This window comes from Cottoperca gobio, chromosome 15 (assembly GCF_900634415.1).
Source record: "Cottoperca gobio chromosome 15, fCotGob3.1, whole genome shotgun sequence".
In the NCBI taxonomy this organism is placed as follows: Eukaryota; Metazoa; Chordata; class Actinopteri; order Perciformes; family Bovichtidae; genus Cottoperca; species Cottoperca gobio.
In genome coordinates this window covers 7,608,796-7,630,828 of record NC_041369.1, presented here as the reverse complement: position 1 = coordinate 7,630,828, position 22,033 = coordinate 7,608,796, and the positions used below count along the sequence as shown (strand labels likewise).

General features: G+C 40.6%; 1 protein-coding gene across 1 annotated transcript in view; it reads right to left on the bottom strand.

The window, feature by feature from the left end:
• plpp4 (phospholipid phosphatase 4) overlaps positions 1–19,204 on the bottom strand; it is a 44,663-nt gene extending 25,459 nt beyond the window's left edge. Inside the window, exon 1 of the mRNA XM_029450573.1 lies at positions 18,747–19,204. Coding sequence (XP_029306433.1) covers positions 18,747–18,835 — 89 coding nt within the window. The 5' untranslated portion in view covers positions 18,836–19,204. The remainder of the gene's footprint in view (positions 1–18,746) is intronic.
• Positions 19,205–22,033: the final 2,829 nt, after the last annotated feature.

The window sequence follows — 22,033 nt, the reverse complement described above, 5'->3', positions numbered from 1 at the left end:
AAATAATATGTGACACAACTGCCTAAAGTTTGTAGCAGGATTGTTGGGTCCAGCTGTTCATTCTCCAGATAAACTGCTTCACTCGATTGGAAATAGAGATTGAGTAATGTTCTCCCAATCTCCGAACTACATGCCCTTCAGTAAGGCATTTATCACCCATCTGCTCCAGTTGCTCACTGGCCAGCGGCAGGAGTGTGAGGATATGCTGGATGCTGTGCGGCTTCTCAGTGTGACTCTAACTGTGGAAACAAGGCCATTGGCTAAAAGGCACATGCATCTTCTGCAAACCTTTCCTAGATACAAATGTATTAAGCTACAACAAATTGTCTTATTCTCCCTCTCTTGAGAAAATCAATTATACGTTTTTAATCTCTCTGAAAGACATGCAGCGTATTACACACTGTGGAAAGTCTATTTGTTGGTCCGCTGATAACCGTGTGTCATGATGTTTTTGCGAGAGAACAACCTAATCAGTAGCAGCTCATTGTGCACCTTGCCGAGCCCGTGTGCATGATTCACTTCAGCCCCAATACATTTACTGCATGTGTGGAGCACAAAGAATTACTGTGCTAATGGCACACAATATGCTTCATGAATTACTCCCATTTGCCTGGCTTGTCCTCTCCTCAGGTCTCTTGTTCAGACATCAGTGACAAGGACTGTTATTTCAGTCCCCAGGGATTAAAAAGCAGAGAGACAGTCCGTAGACAGATAGCCCCCCCCCTCTTCTGAACTCACATACAGAGCTCTCAGGTCATTAACTACAGCATTGGTCCACCTGTCACTCTGCAAAGCTTATGGTGCATCCAACCCCTGACGTCTTAATGAGTTTGAGATAAATTCCCCCCCCCCCCCCCCCCTCCCCCCCGAGGTAACTACAGAGATACAATTAATCTTTACAATATTTGCTTTCACATTAGAATGCACATAGCATGCTCAAACTTGCTGCAGTGGGAAAAGGAACATTATTATATATATCAGCTTTTAAAGTAGCAATCCTGAAGATTTCTTTAGTCATTCAATGTTTGTACGTGTAATTACATCTCTATGTCGTAGTTTTAATTTGTAGTGGCGGAGTCCGCCATACCTGACGTTTCCATACAACAACTGCATTGTCATCTGCGTTTTGAGGATAACATATTATATTATGCTATATTTGCTTTTGCCGTATCTCAAATATGTTTTTAATCAAAGTCTGCGTAAGTACGTGTAGAGAGGAAAACATCGGACTTTCACACAACAGACCGCTTGTGTTTGTGTCCAGTGTGAAACAAAAAGTCAACAATGACTTATTTTAACTTACGTACGTAAGTAAACTTGCATAACGTACTTAACTTACGTCACGACATAATGCACATAACTCACGTGTGTAACTTATGTTACCTCTTTTTAACCACCATGATTTTTAGGAGACAGGGTTGGATTATCCTACCTAAGCATGAGGGGTTCACAACTTTAATGTTCAACATACACTCTTACAGGAAATACTTTTAAAACATCATTTTTAAAGCAGCTAAGGAAAACATATTGGACTCTCATAAAATGATGCAGCTGCAGATGGCAATGAACACCTCAAATGTCACCCTGGTCCTGTGTTTTCAGGTATTTTCAGAGTGTTTGCTGGGGATGATCACCTTCATAGGCTCAAAATTGAAATGCCTTTTTGGACATCTAATAATATTCCTTCTACTTGAATTTGTATCCTCTCTCCTCCAACAAATCAATAAAACCCTCAAAGGATTTCCCTTGGCTCGAGTTTTCTTGCCTCATCTCCTCTTTTCTAACCATAAACTTTATTAAAAGAAAGACTCCAATATAGTTTAGGTGCACTTTAAGGCTCCAGGCTCCCAGTGTCGAACACAGTTTCAATTAATTAAGGCTTCAATCCACGATTGCGTGGATTGAAGAGCCTGGCCTTTTGTAAAAACACATTTTACTCTTATTGTAATTTACAAGCTGAGATGAAAGCAGGTATGAGCGTACATTATTTACATGCTGCATAGAAAGGATGCATTTAGTCTGTGTGAGGAAGGAAGGACAACGTTGATTACGGTCACATTAGTGGAGCTAATGTCAGAGTCTGGAGAGGTAATGACATACGCAGCATGCACCCCAATTATTCTCGCTGGGATATAATTGTAATAACATTGGTTGAAAGAGAGAGACGAAGTGGGTGGAAGGTGATGGTGGGCTGCATTATACCATAAACTAACTCAGCATCGGCACATTCAGAGAGGCGAAATGTCTTTGCAACAGCCAAAACAGTTCATTCTTGGTGTCAAATGTGTCATTTGTGGTTTATTTTCTCTAACATTTGCACCTATTTATCTCCAAGCTTAACACCCTTTCAACACTGTCTATAGATGACCATGAGAGCAGGAGATATAGAGAACAGACTACCAATCATGTTGAAAAGACTCTCCAAAATCCACATAAAGAAGTGGGGGGGGGGGAAACAGTATTAGTACAAAAGCAGACTGGAATCAGTGCTCTAATGAGACCGAAGACCCTCTGACACAACCTCTAGACAGAATAGATGAGCTCTCTAAGTGCCCATAAACACGAGGCGCACAAAAAAGCCCTGAACTCAGCACCGCCTGCTGGCTGCCTGGGGAGCACCTCGTTCTGTTTTTTCTGCTTCTGTTTGCTCTGTGTAGACACATCATTGAGCAAAGGCAGAATGGCTTCTACAGGGGCCAACACATTATAGATTAACTGACAACCTAGTAGGTGTGAAGGTGAACACCTGAAGTTGTTAAGATAAACGCTGATGGCAGAACTTTAGATTTATAATGGTGGGAAGCTTCATTTGATTGTAGGGGTTATTGACGCTCTGTAACAGGCCACCCCTCATACATTCACATCAATTGTCATAAAGGGAAGACCCTAACTACTGTTTAAATCTTTACATCTGACCTTTTCTAACTTAAGCAACGTTTTAGCCTTCTGCCTCTTCCCTGTTCCTCTTCATTAAAACTCTGCAATCAGGGCCAATTTCTCATCACCAATTCCTATCCATCTCTGCTAGATGCATATTCTCAATCTGACGAGCACAGCCCCAGACGAGGAAATAAGACTGAATTGCTGAACGCTTTGGAGATTTAGCACACAGCAGCATTAGGAACAGTACGAATGTGAAAGCTCTTGATTTACAATGAATATGTGACTATATGGCCTCGGGAATACATAGCTTCTGCTGTGCCACCGTGACAGAAAGTTAAAAAAAAAGAAGAAGAAATTAAGTCAAGAAATACCTTCTTAATTAGTTGGATACGCTGTGAAGTAATGACACATAAAGAAAAGTTTAATAGTTGGATTAACTTCAGGCAACTTCCATTTTCACAGAACTAAATCTGAAAGTAATCTCTTGGCTGATGGCGTGTATGTGTGTGTGTGTGTGTGTGTGTGTGTGTGTGTGTGTGTGTGTGTGTGTGTGTGTGTGTGTGTGTTTTCGTGCAACATCACAGATAGAAGCTGAGTTTTATTGATTGCATTATATCTGCTCGCAGGGGGTTGGCCAAACACAGAGAGCCCCTATTAAACTGCAGTCACATAGCATTAATTTACAGGTGCAGGAGGCCACAGAGCAGCTCTAAGTTAATGCTGCACAGCTCTTAGTGAACAGAGCATGTGACCTTCACCTCTCAAAATTGAAAATATCAGGGAATGTCATCTGGCAATGTCCAACGAACACAGAGGAGCGGAGCCCCAGACAGAGCAAGAGGTCTGCAGGACCTTTTCACCTGCAGTGTTCAGGTGTGCGTCCTACGGTTCCTAATGTAACCGAGAGTCACATTTAAAAGCATGCATGCAGAAATGAGGCAGCATTTTTGAACTTCTGGGTCCCTCAATTCAAAGTCAATGGGTTTTTTGAACATGTTTTCAGTTAAATGAATGAAATAAATCCAGTGGTTAACACAAGCTTAAGAGCTTTTAACGCTTTATTCTATTTGACATTAAATAAGTCAGTTAATACCTCATGAAATGTGAAGCTTCTACGTATCTTTAAAAAGGCAGTTAATGACAAGTGGCTAAATGAGACTACTTGGTGGTGGTGACGATTAATCATGCGACACAGTTTGTTTATAGCCCAGCGTTAGCTTTTTACTTCCGTAGAATGCATTTAGAAATCATAAAAGTGTTGTTCCTTTTTAAAGATGATCTTGACTGAACAAGTATCTTAACAAGTGACTTTGTTTGCCACTGCTTATGAGCTTATTTTCTGCAATATTTTGTAATCTAGTAACACACTGTGTGTGTTTCGTGAAGGGACTGAGCAGGGAAAATAATTGGAGCGGACCATCTGTCAGTCTGGGACATCATTTGAGATGACTTTTCCCCCCACATCAGAGGTGGGCAATCATCACTGCCTGTCTCGGTCTGAAGACACCCACATGTCACCGCCTACTTATTACCCCAGTCATTTAATCATAAAGCTATTGAAAAAGGGACTTATGAGATTTACAAGCTATTAGGATGTGTAGAACCCTGAGGGAAATTCTCGTCCTCTGTTCACTGCATCCTCTGGTTCATTTACCACTGGTACATTCCCATTCCTCCTCTTACACGCCATCAAATCCAAATGGAGACTTGTGCCGGTCAATAAAGCTAAATGATCAGTGGTGGATGTTTGAGAGCTTGGACCTCGATAAAAAAAAAAATAGGTATTGGCAGAAATGTGAGGAAGAAAGATTTAAGCAGAAATAGAGATATGAAGAGAGAGAATGGGGGAGCAGACTGTTTACTAGCTCTCTGATTCCTGACCCAGTTTTGTCCCAGTGGTGGGTGGCAGCCGGTCTGTGTGGACAAAACCAGCAACATATTGCTTAGATGACTCTAAGTCTGAGCAGAGGCCCTTGGTTGTTATTTTTCTTTTAAGTCGTTCTGTAATTGATGTGCTTTTTCAAAGTGTTTGGGCACAGTCTATTTAGTTTGTTTTTTGTCATTAATTGGTGAAAAGTACTGTGACAAATGTCTGGTGTTAGAGGGGCTATGCTACAAAGCTGGTTTTAATACAGTGCTTACATCAAAGTTGAAAAAAAGAAAAGAACCGGAAGCTCAAACAAGTGTAAAGAAGGTGCTCTCCGGTAGGGAACACAAAAACTCCAAAAAGAAGAAAGGTCACAACGCACTCTTCCTGCAAAGAGTTGTAAAGCCTTTTCTCAGATGGATATTTCATGGTGCATTTCTAAAAACATAGACAGTGCTTGCATATGTTAAGATAGAGCTGGGTTACAACCCACACAGAGAGGCACAAACAAACCCTGAAGAAGGATGTTTGTGCTGCTGTACGTGGGTTATGCCATCTGATTAAAGGCTTTTCCAGAAGAGTGCCTTGAACCTTTCAACAAGAACCAGAGAAGCAGGATGGCCATTAGGAGAACAACTAAGATATTCAGCATAAGTATCATGTAAAAAAAAGAGAAGAAAAAGTAGTTTGTCCTTTTGTTCTCTTTCTTGCCGAGAGTTGGATGAAAGGATCGATATCACTCTCATATATGTCTTTTCAATATGAGGCCTTTTCCTTCTACTATTCCTTTAAATACACTTTCTGGCATCTACTGTAATGTGTCTGTTGGCTAATCTCACAGTGACAGCAGAAACCTGCCTACTAACCTGGTCAGAAACACAGTTTTTACCCGAGGCCATCAGGCATACTGTATATAAATGGACATATTTTCACAGTGCACTTCAGCTCACATCCGCTTTTTAAAAGTTGTGCATCTGAGAAATGTGCTGTCACAATGTTTTAACCACCGAAAGAGAAATTGATAAAGATTGGTGGATGCGAGTCACAGCAGGTAAACCACGGTTTATCACAAATCCACAACTTACCCAGTGAACGCTGCCGGAGGGAAAAAGTACAACACAGGTTTTCCTTGAGCTTCCGTTGAAAACTAACTCCTCTGGCACGGCTGGATTAAAAATAAAGCCAATGTGGCTATCTGTGATTTAATAAAGTGCTGCGGCTGTTGCAGTTCGATTAGAGATGGGTCGCAGTGGAGATAGAGGGGAGCCGACTCTACAGACTGAGGATACTTTCTTCATTTAATTATTTCGCTTATTTCATTCATGATTGGACCCGTAGACCAGAGCAGAGCGCTGCTGCTTCGACAACTAATGTGTGCTTGTGTGTGATTTTCGATAGCCGGGGGATAACTGCGCTTTTTAGGAACGGAAGTTCCAATCAGGCCGGTAACAATCTGGTAGATTCCCATTTGATTCCACAAAACCATGACATCTAAGGCTGCATGCAGGGGAATGTGTGGAAACGGAAGGTATTAAGCCTGGAGGTGAGGTTTTCTCGCTTGTTATGACAATGGGATTAAAGGCTGAAGTTTGGAGACAGAATTGAAACCTGGGGAGTGAGGGCTTTGGGCTTTGGGCTTTGGGCAGCAGTATTGTGCTTCTGAGGAGAAGCAAATCATCTGAGTCACAGCCTGATTTAAGAAAAAAGAAAGAAACAGATAGGTAAATTATATTGGTAGGCAACAAATAAAGTCACACACCTACCCTCATAATATTAATATCCTCATTTGAATTCCCCACACAGCAAACTGCATAGCTCATAATGTCTAATAAACATAATTACTGAGACGTCTCCTTATACTGTACTCTGCTCTGCAAGTCAGAATTCTGCGAGTGCAATAAATGTCATTTCCCCTCTCTCTGTTTGTGTTAGTGTTTACAGTCAGGGCATTGCCGAACGTGTCAGTGAATGCACAGCACCGACCCTGTCACAGGCAGGGGAGAGAGGAGATGCTGAGTGACACTCAGCTAGCTCTGGCCTCCCTGGAGAGATCCCTTCTACCGTTCGCTAAGGGGGCCAGAAAAAACGAAAATGCCATCCTTCCCTTGGCACGCAAAAAAGACCTGGTGGGGGTTTACAGTGGAAAGCACTGGGTCACTTTAATTTTAATCACCCATTCACACCGTATAATTCAAGACAGTGTATTAAAGAAGCCAAAATATAAACGAGGGCTGGCTCGGACTACAGGTGTCTGTTCACGGTAAAAGCCCCGGAGACACTTCGAAAAAGGTCAGAGGCACATATTTGAGACAAGCATTAGGAAAGGCAGCAGACTGAAGCTGGCAGAACATCGCCAAAGGGACACAGAGGGATTGGGGAATTAAGGAAGCATGGTGGTGGTGGCGAGATAAGTTTCCACCCCACTGCATGAAAGAAAGGTGCCAATCTGCCACACACAAATGATTTGCCAGCAGGCTTTTGCAAATGCTCCACAGGTCCAAAGGCTTATATCCATGGAGCTTGCTGAGTAACTGCATCGACTTTACCGGCCCATTAGAGCCAGCTCATCAGAATTTGGGGAGCTCTCTGTCCCTCTTTTGTACCGTATAGGAAACGGTCACCCTCGAGTGCTTCTATATAGTACTGTAGTGCACAGGAGTTACTCTGTCATGAAGTGTTGTAGTTCAATGTTCTTGTGTTTAACTGACTGAACTTTAGTCCTATTTTTTTCCCACTATTTTTTCCCACATTTCTATGATCATTAGGATCCATCTTCATCATCTAGCTCTGCTTATATTTTTGCAGTATTACAAACTTGGTGTCTGTAGGTACATTCTCTGAAAGAAAAGCTGCATTACAGATTTTTAAGAGATTTAGGAGGTTTAAGAGAAACGTTTACTCCAGCTACTGTAATTATCCTGCGACCTTTAGATAAACCACAAGTCACTGAATGGTGAATGCACATGGGAATTATGTATTTATCAGTTTACCTTGAAAGGATTAAATCTCCAGGTCAAATCTGAGTTTCTCTACATTCCCTTGCTTCGACATTGATGATTATCAAAAGACATAAAAAGAGCTCAAGCGCAGACAATGACTTCTGCAGGGTCGAATAACTGACATCTGCAGTCACCTCAGAGCACCGAGTGTTTCAATCATCAGCAGAATATAAAGACAGGTATAAAGACACGTGGGCGAGTGTGGGTGCTTTTGCTTGCTTGGAGTTTATTAAGTTAGGCATGAGAGTAACCGTGTTTGGAGTATAAGAGAAGGGTGGGAGGTGGCAAGAATTACACAGAGACAGTCTGATCAGTCACACTGACAGTGATGTCGGACACAGATATGCGACTGGGACACAAGCCTGACATTTATCGGTGTTGTCATGCTTATTGTTCATCCGAGCAAATGTCAAAGTCGACAGCAGCAGGAGATATATTCTAGCTTTGTGCTCTTGGTTCGTTTAAAGCAAGGAAAAAGTGACTATATTGAACGTTCTCGCACTTCACTTGCCACACATGCCATCAAACTGGAATTATTTTAATGCCTGAATTATTTTTTTTTTCCTGGTTATTTGTTTGCTTTCTGCCAAGCACTCTTCTCTGGGATGTGTTTTGTTATTATTTTCTTTTCTTTCCAGAAAATCACCCTTTGTCATCTGGAGGAGGGTGATGTTGTTTCATAAGCCTTGAGGGATTTGTCTGTTTCACCTGCAAGAAAATGTAATAACTTAGATTTGTTTCCTCAATCCACATGAGCAAATAAACAATACCTATGCATAGTAGGAAAACAATCATATATTCCCATTGCACATGGCAATAATATACAGGCAGTTAAGGACACATTCCAGTTAATGCACACTGAAGGTGGCTGGGTGAAGCCACATGGGGTTTGTAGCCCTCTTTTTAATTGCCTCTTATGTCAATCACATAATGCAGAATATTCTCTCTCAATGGACAGAGACGTGCTAGAAATTACTGACTAAAAACTGTGAGTTTGTTGCAGGGGGGGGGGGGACACACGGAGGGAGAAAATGAAATATAGATACTGCGCAATGTGAAAGAGACAGCCTGCCAGTGTCCTAGAAACAATGACATTTAAATGATCATAGTTTTGCTAGCTCACAGAGGCAGGTAAAGTACTTTAAAAACCCTTAGCGCCTGATTGCCCCAATTTGAATCAACATGTTTACTCCTTCTCACCGTCCAAACTGTCAAATCTGAACACACAGATGTGACACACATATTTTAAAGGCTCCATGTCACGTTCATACTTGTATTTAGGTTTCTACTAGAACGTGTTTACGTGCTTTAGCTTTCAGGACACACATTATCGTTCTGATAGTCTGTCTAAATACAACTGTAATCACACTCTATATGAAAGGCTCCTTTTAGCGTATGTCCCTTTAAACCCGCCCACCTGAAGAGCCCAGTCTGCTCTCATTGGCATGGCGAGAAAAATATGGCGCAGCTTTGCAAAGGTAGTTCCCAAACTGTGGGTGGAGATACTCATGAGCCTGCGTGTGACATAGGAAGGGGAGCCAAATCTGGCTGATGGATCGGATCTTATTTCACAGTTTGTAGATTGGTCGGCACTCCTGATACCTAAATGTATGTGCACAAGCATATTTTCCCCTTTAAGATTCTGTGTGACTTACACTTTCCGAGGATATCATTATGAGCATACATATCTTTAATGGTGACAATTTGGTAAACTGTAAGATAACAAAATAAACTTTGCTTTATGTATAGTATAGCTTATACAGTGTATCTTAAAGGCCCTGTATGCAGAAATGACATGAGGTCATTGAACTCCATGCACTACTAAGGGCGATAAACAACAACACTAACAAAGACAGAGGGAGATGTCAATCAAACCGTCTCCGTACACGATCACACAGTGTTGAGAAGAGCATAAATCAGCCACAATAATTCAAATCAAGTGTGTGGCTTTACTTGGGTGTGCAAGGCTTTATGTAACTGATGCCTTACATGGTCTCAACAGCTGCATTACAGTAAATTGAAAAAAACGAATCAACTGTGAATGGCTCGTTGGTCATCATATTTTATTGTAATAATGATAAGTTTGTTTGAAATGTGTTTAAAGTACAGATGTAACTAATAGCATAAATTATGGGTGTGTTTCATTAGGGTTTTAAGTACCAATACACTGGTATTGTGCACGCCGGCTCATTGTGAATGGAATAGAGTGATTACTGAGAAGTCATGATGAGAATCTGGGGTTTGCCTTGTGCCAACTGATTGTCAGGCTGTCATTTAGTGCGGTGTCCACTGCTCAATTTGTGTTTCCTTCTGCTGTCAAGACTAAAAACCTGTGTATGTGGGTGGAAATATAATGAGCTGAAGCATGTGGAGGGGCTCGTCTTTAAACTTGTCAATAACACCCACATCTGTTCTGAGCTTTAGCAAACTTGTAAAGCGGGAATACATTTAACGGACACAAAACACAATGGCTGTGTACCTAAAAGTTATAAAAGTTGTCTGGGACTTGTCTCAACTTCTTTCCTACGCTCTGCTATAATATGTGCTGCATGTGATTCACCTTGCATTGTCTAAAGGAAGCTATGGAGTAGTCATCAAGGAAAGAGTCTGATCTGACAGCAAAACCCAGGGGCCTAAGAGGGACACACACAGACACACACACACACACACGCACACACACACACACACAAACACAGACGAGATGAAGGCTTCTCCAGAAGGAGAGGGGCTTGCTTGTTATAATATTTTTAGATTTGGGCCAGGGGACTGCTGCATGTGTGAGTGTGTTGGAGGAAGGTTATTTCATCTCCTCAGCCCCTCTTCTGTCTGTGTACAGATACCAAATGAAGATGGAAATGACAGTAATGGAGCAGATATAAGAAAAAAATGGAAAACCGGGGAAATGGAGGTAAGAAGTGACAAAGAGAGAAGGTGAGAGAGATGGAGAGGCATAAGAATAGAAATATCACGATGGGTAAAAGCAGCACAGGGATCTTTCTCTCTACTCTAACAGGAACTGTCACTTCCACAGTGTGTCCACACCTCAGAGGTCGACATTCCCCTTCAGCACAGCCTCCACCTGCTGAGCACCAGCCGTGGTTCAAATATTTTATCATCTACTTGACTAATGGGGACATTTTTACAGAAAGTTGTCTTCATAATTGTATCACCATCATTCACGTCTCCTGGGCTTGGAGTTGTTAAAGTGTTATCTACATATTATTCATTGTTTGTGACATGTGAAATTTCCAACATGGAGAATTTGTACTTGTTTAGGGTTAAAAGAAGTAGGATTAGTCAGAACACCAAACTGCAGTAAGAACACCTTCCAAAGGATCCGCAATGTCAAATTTAAAAGTATGATGGTAGCAGTTAAATGTCATTTTCCATCTGAAAATGTTAAATATGCCTTTCAGCATAAACCATACAATACAATCATGACTGTGACTGTAGTCTTAATGACTGGATTATTTTTGTTGATTAAATGCCCCCTAGTTTCACTTTGTAATGAGAGTTAATGAGCTGAGAATTCAGTCAGATTTGGGATGAAAGCCGCAAAAAAAAGCGGGAAAATGTTAATCCTACGTGTCACTCATTATTACACCATTAAATTGAGAAAGTTCCTTGTGATTACTCTGAAAACTCTGAGTGGATACGATGTTATGAACTCAAAGCAAAATTATGCAAAAAAATCTGTTTTGATTAATTTCATGTTGACCTGAATCTGCCTATTGAGCAAACGTGTTGTTTTGTCTAGGGCTGTCAAATTAACGCGTTTATTTCGATCAATTAATTACAGAAAAAAGAACGCGTTAAAAATATTAACGCAGATTAATCGCGCTCCTAATATTGTTACATGCGATTAATCGCGATTAATTAATCACAAAGCTTGTAATTAATTAGATTAATTTTTTGATAGCCCTAGTTTTGTCTTTATATATACACTCAGTTGCCAGTTTATTAGGTACACCCAGGCTTAGGTACATCAGCTGAAGCATCTTGAAGGTTGAGCAGCGGTGAAGTAACGGCACCTTTACAGATTTGAGCTGCAGTACATTACTCTTCATCTATGTTATGCTACTTTATACTTAAACTGCACTACAGAACATTTCTGAGGGAAATATTATACGTTTTACTTTCCCAATTGTATTTGACATCTGAAGTTACTTTGCAGATTCAGATTAGAAATCCAGAATATAATTAACATATGATGACATAATGATGTGTTATTTTAGATTAAGCAAATCGGAAGCATATAAATGTGTTAGAATTAGCTCCACCAACGACAACATATAAGGGATGTTAATCACTCAATAATAATAATCCAATGACATAAAACACATCATTTTGAAATGGCCATCTATGGCTATAAGCAGTAATTGCAGACGTGTTTTTGATTCTAACTACTCAGATAACCCCGTTTGTGATTTTCCCGGGACTGTCCCCACAAACATCCAGTGGACCAGAGGCTAATTCACCATTGGGTTTCCTTATTCAGTGATAAATAATGACTAAACAGACATTTAGTTAAATAAAAATCTTCAAAATCATATTCCTCCAAGCACATTTAGATTCTAGTCGAGTATTTCTACTCTGTTTATTGCTACTTTAACTTAAGTGAAAGATTTGAGCACTTTTTCCACCACTGATGGTGAGTCTTATCATGCTAGCAGCTTTGTGAGGTTGTACTAAGGCACAGCAGTACTTTGAGGTAAAAACTCTAACATGCTAAGACACAATGACAATACTAACATGCTAACATGTTTAGCATGTTCACCATCTTATAGTTTAACATGTTGGCTTTTTAACATTTGCTAATTAGTACTCGGTATGTAGTCGTATAAAGTATTGATGATGAAAAGTTAGGAGATCAAGACAGAGATATTTCATTTTTTATTCTTTCATTTGTCAGCCTCCAGGAAATTTTCATCATCTAATGGTTAAGTTGACCCACGGGGCGATCTCAGCAAAAACTGTTTTTCCTTTAAGAAGAAAATGGTGAAAAGGACACAGGGAGAGTAACTGAGTGATGTGATGCCCATGGAGGGATAAAGAGATGGGGTTGGATAGATGACAAAATGGACAGTGAGACATAATGAGCTGATCAAAGGATTGTGGGGAATGAAATGCCCCAGTAAATTAGAGCGGTGACAGACTGGGCTGCGAGGAAATCCTTAGTCTTGCTGTGTCAGTCAGCTGCCTTTCAGTGCAATAATGGTCATTTCTGCCACAATACCTGCAGAGTTTGCATTATCCCTCTGCTAAGTAAAAACAGCTCTGTCCATCCTTTCCTTATATAAATCTCTCTCATGCCTTTGCCTTCTCTGTTTGTGCATTTTTCCATCCATGTGTCCTCCATTATTCCATCTTCACAGACGTCTCAGATACTGTATTCACCATGGTCACTAATCAAATCTGTCGTTAGTCCTTTTAAAAACTTTGTACTTCTGGCATTGTTTCCCATCTTTTGTATTTCCCCCCTAATGCTTTCACCTGTACGTGTCAAATTATCTTTCTTTTGTTTGGTTTAATTGGATGTGCCTGAATAGACTGTGACTTTTCAAAAGCTACTCCTTAAAGAACAAAGTACCATAATTAACCATGTTGATTTTGCATAATGAAGTACAACAATGGCTGTTCTCTCTCTTTTCCAGACAAAGATCAATGATTAAACATTCCTGGAGGTCACACTCCTTTCGGGTCCTTGTTTTCCGTACATCTCTGGTCAATTCGTGCCGACGGGATCCAGTCGGTAAATGCTTTCACGTCTCTCCAGCCACACTCAGTTGTCAAGCCTGCAATCTCAATTTTTCCTTCATCTCCAAGATAATGAGGGTTACAGATTGGATGACCTGTGATTCACTGCCTCAGATGTTGGCTGCCAAAATGTAAAATTGCAGTGAAAGAATACACTGTAATAATCATGCAGTGGGTGAAAAGTAAACAAACAGCAGATTACCAAAGCTAGAGAATTACACTCTGGAAGATTCATTTTTCATCTCAAAGCAACAAACATGTTTAAATATGTAAGAAACAAAGCAACACATGTATTCAGTGGAGCCTCACCACCTGATGAATATAAATGTGTGTATACGTGCCTTTTTTTGATCAACCAGTTTTTGATTAACCAGTTAGTTCTCAATGTTGGACTTTCTTCGTCAAGCAACTCTTCTACGTCAGCTCTCTGCTCTCTCTGGCTGAACCTTTTCTCCCAGGAAAAGCTTTACTTACATCCTATACACATATTATTTTCACACTTCTGTCAGTGGAGTTTGGGGATAAAGTATAAGAACATTTTATTATCAGTACATTACCGCAAAAATGTCCTTTTAAAATTATATATTATAGTATTTGCGATTTCAAACCCTGTTGTCGTTTAACATTCTGTAATTCACAGTAATTCACATTATTCAAATTGCTAACCAAGACATGTATGTATGAAATCCAGTGTAATGTTATCCTATTGAGACAACAGCCTTAATGTTTACTGTTCAGCAGGCTTTGGTTGAATGCAGGTAAATGTTCATGTGGAGCGCAAAAGAGGCAAAAATGCATTGGCCGAAATGTAATCTCAGAGGCTTTCTTAGTTGTCATTTCAATTCAAAATCAATGCGACCCTCCTCCACCCCATTCACCATCAGGTCTCCATCTCCCATCTCTACATCTCCACCATCACCTCGGCTCACTACACTTTATGAAAACATGAGTTGTTTGCCTGCACTGTAAACAGGCGTACCGGTTGCTCTTCTGTTGTATTTCTGATAAAGTAGCTTCTCAATGAGTGTTTGTTGTACTGATATACTACACCTGTTGTGATAACGATCACAAAATAAGCCAGGATTGAAATCTTAAGGATTACAACTATATGCATTTTCCATCATTAATCCATAACAGAAATAACCGCAACATTCTCCAAGATTAGAAACACTTTTTGGTTCACATCAACTACAGAGACAACGTGCCCTGAAGACACTCTAACCCAATCCTCTACAAAGAGATTTGATTTTTTTTTTTTGAGAATTGGATTTTCAAAAAGCGTAGCGCAAGAGCCCACATCCTTAATATGCAAGCTAAACCCTAAGCCCTTATTCTTACACAGTCTAGGGCCTGACATTCTGCTTTTCCTCAACATCTCACAAGGCTTTCTGAGACTCGCCAAGGCTCTGGGCTGCATTCCGGGGCTGCTCCTAAGCCTTCCTCTGAAAGGAGAGGACTGTATGCAGCGAGCTGAACTCTGCTGTTGTTTTGGAGCGCACGTTGTTAACCTCATTTGACAATAACTATATTATTATCCATACAAATCAAAGATCATGCCAGTGTCAGAGGGTCTTTAGCTCGTCTCATATTGGACATGCTGGCATTCTTCAATGTAATAAACAAAATTCTCTGCAATAAAAGAGTCAATTCAGTCCAAATTGTTACCCCCGGTACAAAGAAATCTGTGCTCTTTTGTTTTTCACATCAGCCCATTAAGAGGCTGCCCTCTTCTCTGGCCAATCGCTCCATCGCAAAGCTTTTAGATTGCTCTGATAAAGGTCTCAGCGGCTTTGCTGCCTCTCTATTTCCTTGTGTCTCAGGTTTTAATCTGTAAGATATCAAGAGATCTAGATTCTCCTAACTCAATGTCCTCCACCTTGTCTTCAACGTATGTCTCGTTCGTCCTTAGTTTGTCACCTGTTCCCGCTTGAGACAGTGTTCACATATTTTGAATTCATCTGCTTATTCAAGTGTCAAACTATGAGCTGAGCAACACACACAAAGAAGCTTCAACTGTAAGCTTGTGTTGGTTGAGGACAGGGAGAGCTCTGCTGCACAGCCACTCAAGGAAGAAATGACTTCTTGGGTATTTGTCTAAGCTCTTCTTGTTTAGCTCCAGGTTACTAGTAAAGTGAAATAGCACCCATGTCATTCTGCTCTCTTTCTGTGTTGAGTAACAAACCACAGAAAATAAAGAACTGTATATTTTTCTGATGCATTTTGCGTTTTTTCCATTTTGGTAAATGTCAAAGATCTATTTCCATTTAGATTGAACTTCTTGCTTTGCTTTCGTAAGAAGTTTGTCTCCTGGGGTGCACACCGAGCTACGATGACTGTATGGCATTAGCTGTTTGATAGCACAGGGTTGACCAAACGTCACACACTCAGCCTGTCACTTTAGGTCAGTGCACCTCCTGAGGCCTGGTACAGACAGGCAGCTTGGCAAGCAAGGGCAAATAAAAAGTAGAATTGGCTTAAAGGCAAGTCATCTTTGACAAAAAATTGGACGCGAATATTACAGGGAACTCAGGGCACTTTTGGTTTAAAATGTCCTCCCAAACAGAAACAGTCCTCAGAGAGTACAGAGACATTTCATTGTGTGGTGGAGAAAAACAAGAACAGTTTGTGTGGGTGACCAGTCACAGTGAGAATTATTTAATCAGAATCAAAGAGAAAAACAATGACAGAACTTGCATGTGTGATCTCTGATTAAAGACGCCTCTCCGATGAATTCATATCTGCTTATGAGCCCAAACTAAAGGATTAATGAATTCAATCTCAGCATCCCTTGGTACATGTTTACAATTATGAAGCAGTAGAAACAACAAATGAAAAAGTGTCTCTTTTCTTTCTTCTTGTTATTAAAATGTAATTGTGAGGGGAAGAGGTAGGAAGCAATAAGATAACAATTTCAATGAGAGAAGCAATATTTTAACTAAGCAATGAAACAAGGACATACGTACATGATTGCTAAATCTTATTGGTAAACATACACAGATAAGGCTGCAATTAAATGTTCCTTTCCATATAAAACTAGGACACGTAACACTGAACAGCAGACACAAAAGACGACAGCTTAAAAAAAAAAGTCCTTTACACCTCGAGTGAAGAAAGCAACAGATTTGAGGTGACCCCAATTATCCTGCTCTCACCTCAGGCTTTGAGGTGTGACAAGAACAGGGTGCTGCTGCCCCACAGGGACACGGAGCAGCGCTCTCTGATCCGCCAAAAAGCTAGTTCAATACAACAATTACTGTTGGCAAATAAAGTATTAGACCTAATGCTCCCTGTTATGATTGTTATTTTGCTATCAATTTGGCTCTCAATCCTAAGCATGCAGCATACTAGTATATGGTTATGTCTGCTTTCTCTATAAAACTTTAATAAAGTTCAAATACAATTAACGATAGAATGGAATTAGAATTGTTTGTGGCTCTGTGTTTTTAACCAACATGTATCACTATTCAATCACAACTGCCCATGCTAAAATGTGACCACTCTGCCAAAGCTGCACAGCGCAGGTATGAAGATGACATGTGTGTTAAAACATGTTGCATGGCCACGTAGTAGAATAAGTAAACTTGCAAATTCATTTCACGTGTTGTACTTAGATTAAGGACACTGCTGTAGGTACAAAGCAGGAGGGATGCAGCGATATCATGCCGATACTGACTCAAATAGTTGGATCAGGCATCTGTGGGCATCTATTCAATTCATTTAAATGTTCATTTACTATATTTATTATATTCTGGACTTGTAATTCCTGTTTAAGATTTGACCAATGTGTTGCTGCATTTAAAAGGTTTACACTTCAATTGTAATTCCTGTTCATTTTGAAGGAATCTGTACGCCTTATTATTTTAACAATTAATTAACAATTAACAATTCAGTAAATGTATATCTCTGCATTTATTTGTTGCATTTTTGTTTTAGAAAGAGAGTGAAGCAGTTTAAAAAAATAATGATCCCACTCGCTTCCTCACAGTGAGGCATTCAGATAATTAATTCAACACTAGTTTCCAATCGATACTCGGTATCGACCGACACCCAAAACCCAGGTATTGGTATCTGGACTGAAAAAGTCTTGTTAGTGCATCTCTACAAAGCAGATCCAAGTTTACTAATGGCGGCCCATTGCAAACACGGTTCTTTGGCTTTAAACTTGCTTTCTGTGTTACAAAGAGGGACTATGGGGAGTGCAACTCAATTCATTACAGCGATCAAGGACTTTGTGACAGACAGGGGCTTCTGTGGCAGCATACCGCATTCAGTTGATGATGATGATGATGATATTGTGTGAAATTGCTTTTTGTGTGGCCCTGAGCACTGATGCAATAACAAATCAGCCACAAATGTGAATCCAGAAGACTCACACAAAGGGCTACATCAGGATGCAATGCTTCCACTCTTTAAATGTTTCATGCTGATCCTTCCAGTTGAGATTCCTCCCATGTCAAACATTGTCAGCATGCAGCATCAGACTCTTTCTGGCTGTATAATAATAATTTAAGGGTGGCAGCACACATACAGCTGAACCACTTAGCCCAAGGACATGGTAACGATAATGTACACTATGCAGTCAGTGTAGCTAAACACTTTTGACTTTTAAGCACAGATGGAATGAAAAGCTGCAGCAAGGTGAGTCATTTCAGATAAGACCTGGGGCTTTTATCAGATGAGTCTAGTGTATGACACAATAATGATGCAAACAAAGTTCAATGCTTCCAGGGAAGACAAACAATTAATAATTGAGATTTATTTTAGTTTTGAAGGCTGCGCAAAGTGCTGCAAAGAAAGTATTCGGCATATTTAACACTGTCTATTTCTTGAGGAGTGAAGTGGTTAAAGAAGCTGCCTCTGTGTCTCTCTGCAGCTCTAATCAGACACAATTCAACTATGACATAGTCTACTATGATACGAGTGTCATCAAATAATGGTGACACACTGATTCATGACGTGAAGTAAAATGCTGCCGGATATTTAACTATTTTTTTTGCAACCTGTTAACGCAGCGTCTGTCTGGTCGTTTCGCAGTGATCTGCACATGAACTGCGGCTCAACATAGGGACCGTCCAGTACCACACACACCGCGGCAAATGGACCTGAATACAACAGTTCAGTGTCATGTAAAGGCACATGGATAACGTCAGTCATGAAACTGGACGTCATAATGCCAGATATATATATATATTTGTCTTTTTTTTTTTTACAGAGATCAGCTGTTCGAGGGTTTTACTTACACAAAAACTCCGAAAAGCAGAACTCGGATGCCAATCTCCAAAACAAGCTCTCGCACGTTTTTCCTGCGGTCTGGGGGCGACACGTTCATGATTCTGAGATAATCCGTCAAGTAGAAACAGCTAGACAAAGGCGGTCCCGGTCAGTTTCTGAAGGTTGTTCACTTTGTAAATCCACCTTAAACAAAGCGAGTGTTTTCCCGAAGCGGTGCTCCCTAATAATAATCACGCATGCCACGCGCCTCCATCGCGTCTCGGTCACCTCAAGCAGTCTTTCCCTTTTTTCCTTCTCCTGTCTCCCGCTGCTCTCCGTCTGCTTCGACCCCCTCGGGCGATTTTCTTTATTGCAACTCTAGTAGCTGACAGCTGCTCCTCTACCGAGTGAAAGTCTCCTTCCTCCACTCCATCAATTTCTTAAACTGGGTTAGAGTTTGAAGTTGATGTGGTAAAAACATTAGAGGTGTGGGTTAGCAGGAGTGAGGGGGGAAAGTGATGGGAGACAGTAAAGTGAAGAGAGTCTGAGTGTCGGCGAGTGTGTAGAGTCAGAGTGGGTCTCGCTCTCTCTCTCTCTCTCTCTCTCTCTCTCTCTTTCTCTCACTCACTGACTCACTCACTCACTGTGTGTGTGTGTGTGTCTCTCTCTCTCTCTCTCTCTCTCTCTCTCTCTCTCTCTCTCTCTCTCTCTCTCTCTCTCTCTCTCTCTTGGCTTCACCTTTGATAATCAGAAATGACTGTATAAATAAGTTCAGCACTCCTGTCCAGTAATGAAGTGTCTTCTTGTCTAGTCTCGAGCCAATAGACGTTGCCCCTTAACACACATCTCATAAATAATGAATGAAGCACTCACAGTAAATGTGACATAAACAAAGCAGAGGAACACTCCGGTCTGTCGGTGTTCATGACCGGAACATTGTCACAACGCCTGGTGGGGGGCATTAGGCTGAACTGACATAATATTATATTGCTGTGCCGAAAGACGGCCAGTTCAGGGGAGCCCTGTTCACGTTTGGCTCCCCTATACAGTCCAATCATACTGCTATGAAGAAAGCAGCACCTCAGGGTCTATGCAGTCAGACAGTGATAAAGGAGCACAGGCAGGAGCGTTCCTGCGGGCAATGAAACCTGGCCAGCACTTCATAGACACACATGAATATTTGATGCCTTCTAAAACTGGCCCTCCTACTCTACCTGCCAGTCCAATTGTTGCCTCCTTGTGTACGTATGTGTGCACGTGAGAGAGGGAGGGACCATCATAGAAAAAAGCCCCTGACCCAAAAACGTGTTTGCTGGATTTCTAGGTCGCAAGCTCTGCAGATGCAATTTAAAAATTGTGCATTCTTGCTGGTTAACAAGGCTTTCCATAGCTACGAATGACAAAGATAAATGAACGTATACACGCACACACACACCGCAGATGTTTTTGATGTATTTTTTATTTCATACAGCAGAGTTCTGGGTGATGTGCCTGAAGTGTTTGCCAGCTCCCTAATAAGAACAAAACAAAACAAGAGATGTGAAATGGTGGTAGGTTAGGAGGTGAGATCTTACTTTAAAGCTTTCTGGCAGCCATCAGACTTTTCAGCTTTTAGAGAGTCTGGTGTGTTTACTACAAGCTATCAACATGGTTTACCTCGCACCATCAGAGTAGTCGTGATTCAGGTGATTCACTCTGGTCAGAGAGGCTTTCTAGACCTTTGCGGGCATCAGCACAGGGCCACATAAACACTCAATGATAGGACAGAAGAAATATTACTTAGCTCTCTCCAGTTAACACCATGCTGACTTATTCTTTGTTGTTGAACATGCAAGAGCTTTATGAAAAGGCCCATCTTTCCTTTTCATCTTTTATTTTGTATTATTTCACTATCCTAATTCCTTGACCTTCCTCTTGAGTTATTTTTCCTTCACGGCAGTGTTGACTATGAGTCACATTTCCAGAGGTTGTGGTTACACTGCAAAGTTAGGACATGAGGAAAACTCTGAAATAGGTTGTACTTTAATAAATCAAAGTTCAATGCATGATTACAAAGTGCTCCTAATCACTTCTATGGGTATGGGTGCTTGTACTTGTATTCTCTGCGACAGAGTGACTCATCATGCTACATAAGGTCTATGATTTCTAGGCTTTATTGGACATCTCTCCTTTTAACAATCTGGGCTAGGTTTTATTGTAAAATATCCCTCATTCGTGGTTTATGTACGGGCAGCGTTTTTACATGCTGAAGGGGGTGTAAAGTTTGATACTGTTGTAAAATGCTACTATGTGAAATCACTACTGCTTCGCTGGACACTGTATCTGTGGAAAAATAAGACTTGTATCTGAAAGAAGTAGTACATTGTGGTGGCATGAGGGGGAAAGCAACCCACTTTATGTTTTATTCTTGGAGTTCTATAATTAGTCCCCAAAATTTTGAACCAGCTCTTAAGCTAGGATTGCCAACTGTGTAAATCCGATCCAACTACTCCCCAAAGTGGAGAGAGACATATTGCACCACTGAGAATGGTTGGCATCCTCTGTCAACAACAATGTGGCATTCCCCCAGTACACGAATTAGACGTCCTGATTTTTTTTGTTGGATTTGTTATTCTCGAACCCTCTTGAACTCTTGTGTTTTGCGTTCTTGGCAACTGCAGAATACTGCAAAAATAAAAAATGTATTTAGCTCAAAGATCGGCGATCACGTGTTTTAAAGCCGAGCAATTGCTGCTGAGTCCAAGAATCATATTTGCTTTAATATTAAGCACACATTTTCACATTGTACATACATTTATTATGAATTTAAATGTAAATGTTTCCAAACAAAAGCTCCTTTTACATTTATTTTTTGTTTGAAAGTCTGCTAAAACGAGCCTAGCTTTTGTAAAGCACTTTGAATTGCCTTGTTGTTGAAATGCGCTCTTGTCTCTTGTCTTGCTAAACTATGTTTTTTTTTAGCCTTTACTAAGATGAATAAATTAATGTGGAAAAGAGTTATAAAGTCTGCGAGCTGAATCTGTAATGTCAAATATAGACTACACTGACAACACTAAGTATTGGTATAAAGGGCAACGGTTTACTGTTGACATTGAGCTGCACCTTCTTATATCAGCCCAAGTGTTAAATGTCATTTAGTTTGGCATCTTGCTCTATTGTAATCACTGTCTGTGGGAGGGACTTTCAAACTACCCAAAGCAAAGAGTGGAGAGAGATCAATAGACCATTTCACTGGAATTGCACTGATTCACCGCAAGTGCAAGATTACTTACTGTCAACTGTTGCAGTTTGGTTTGGGAGAAATCATCATTTTTAG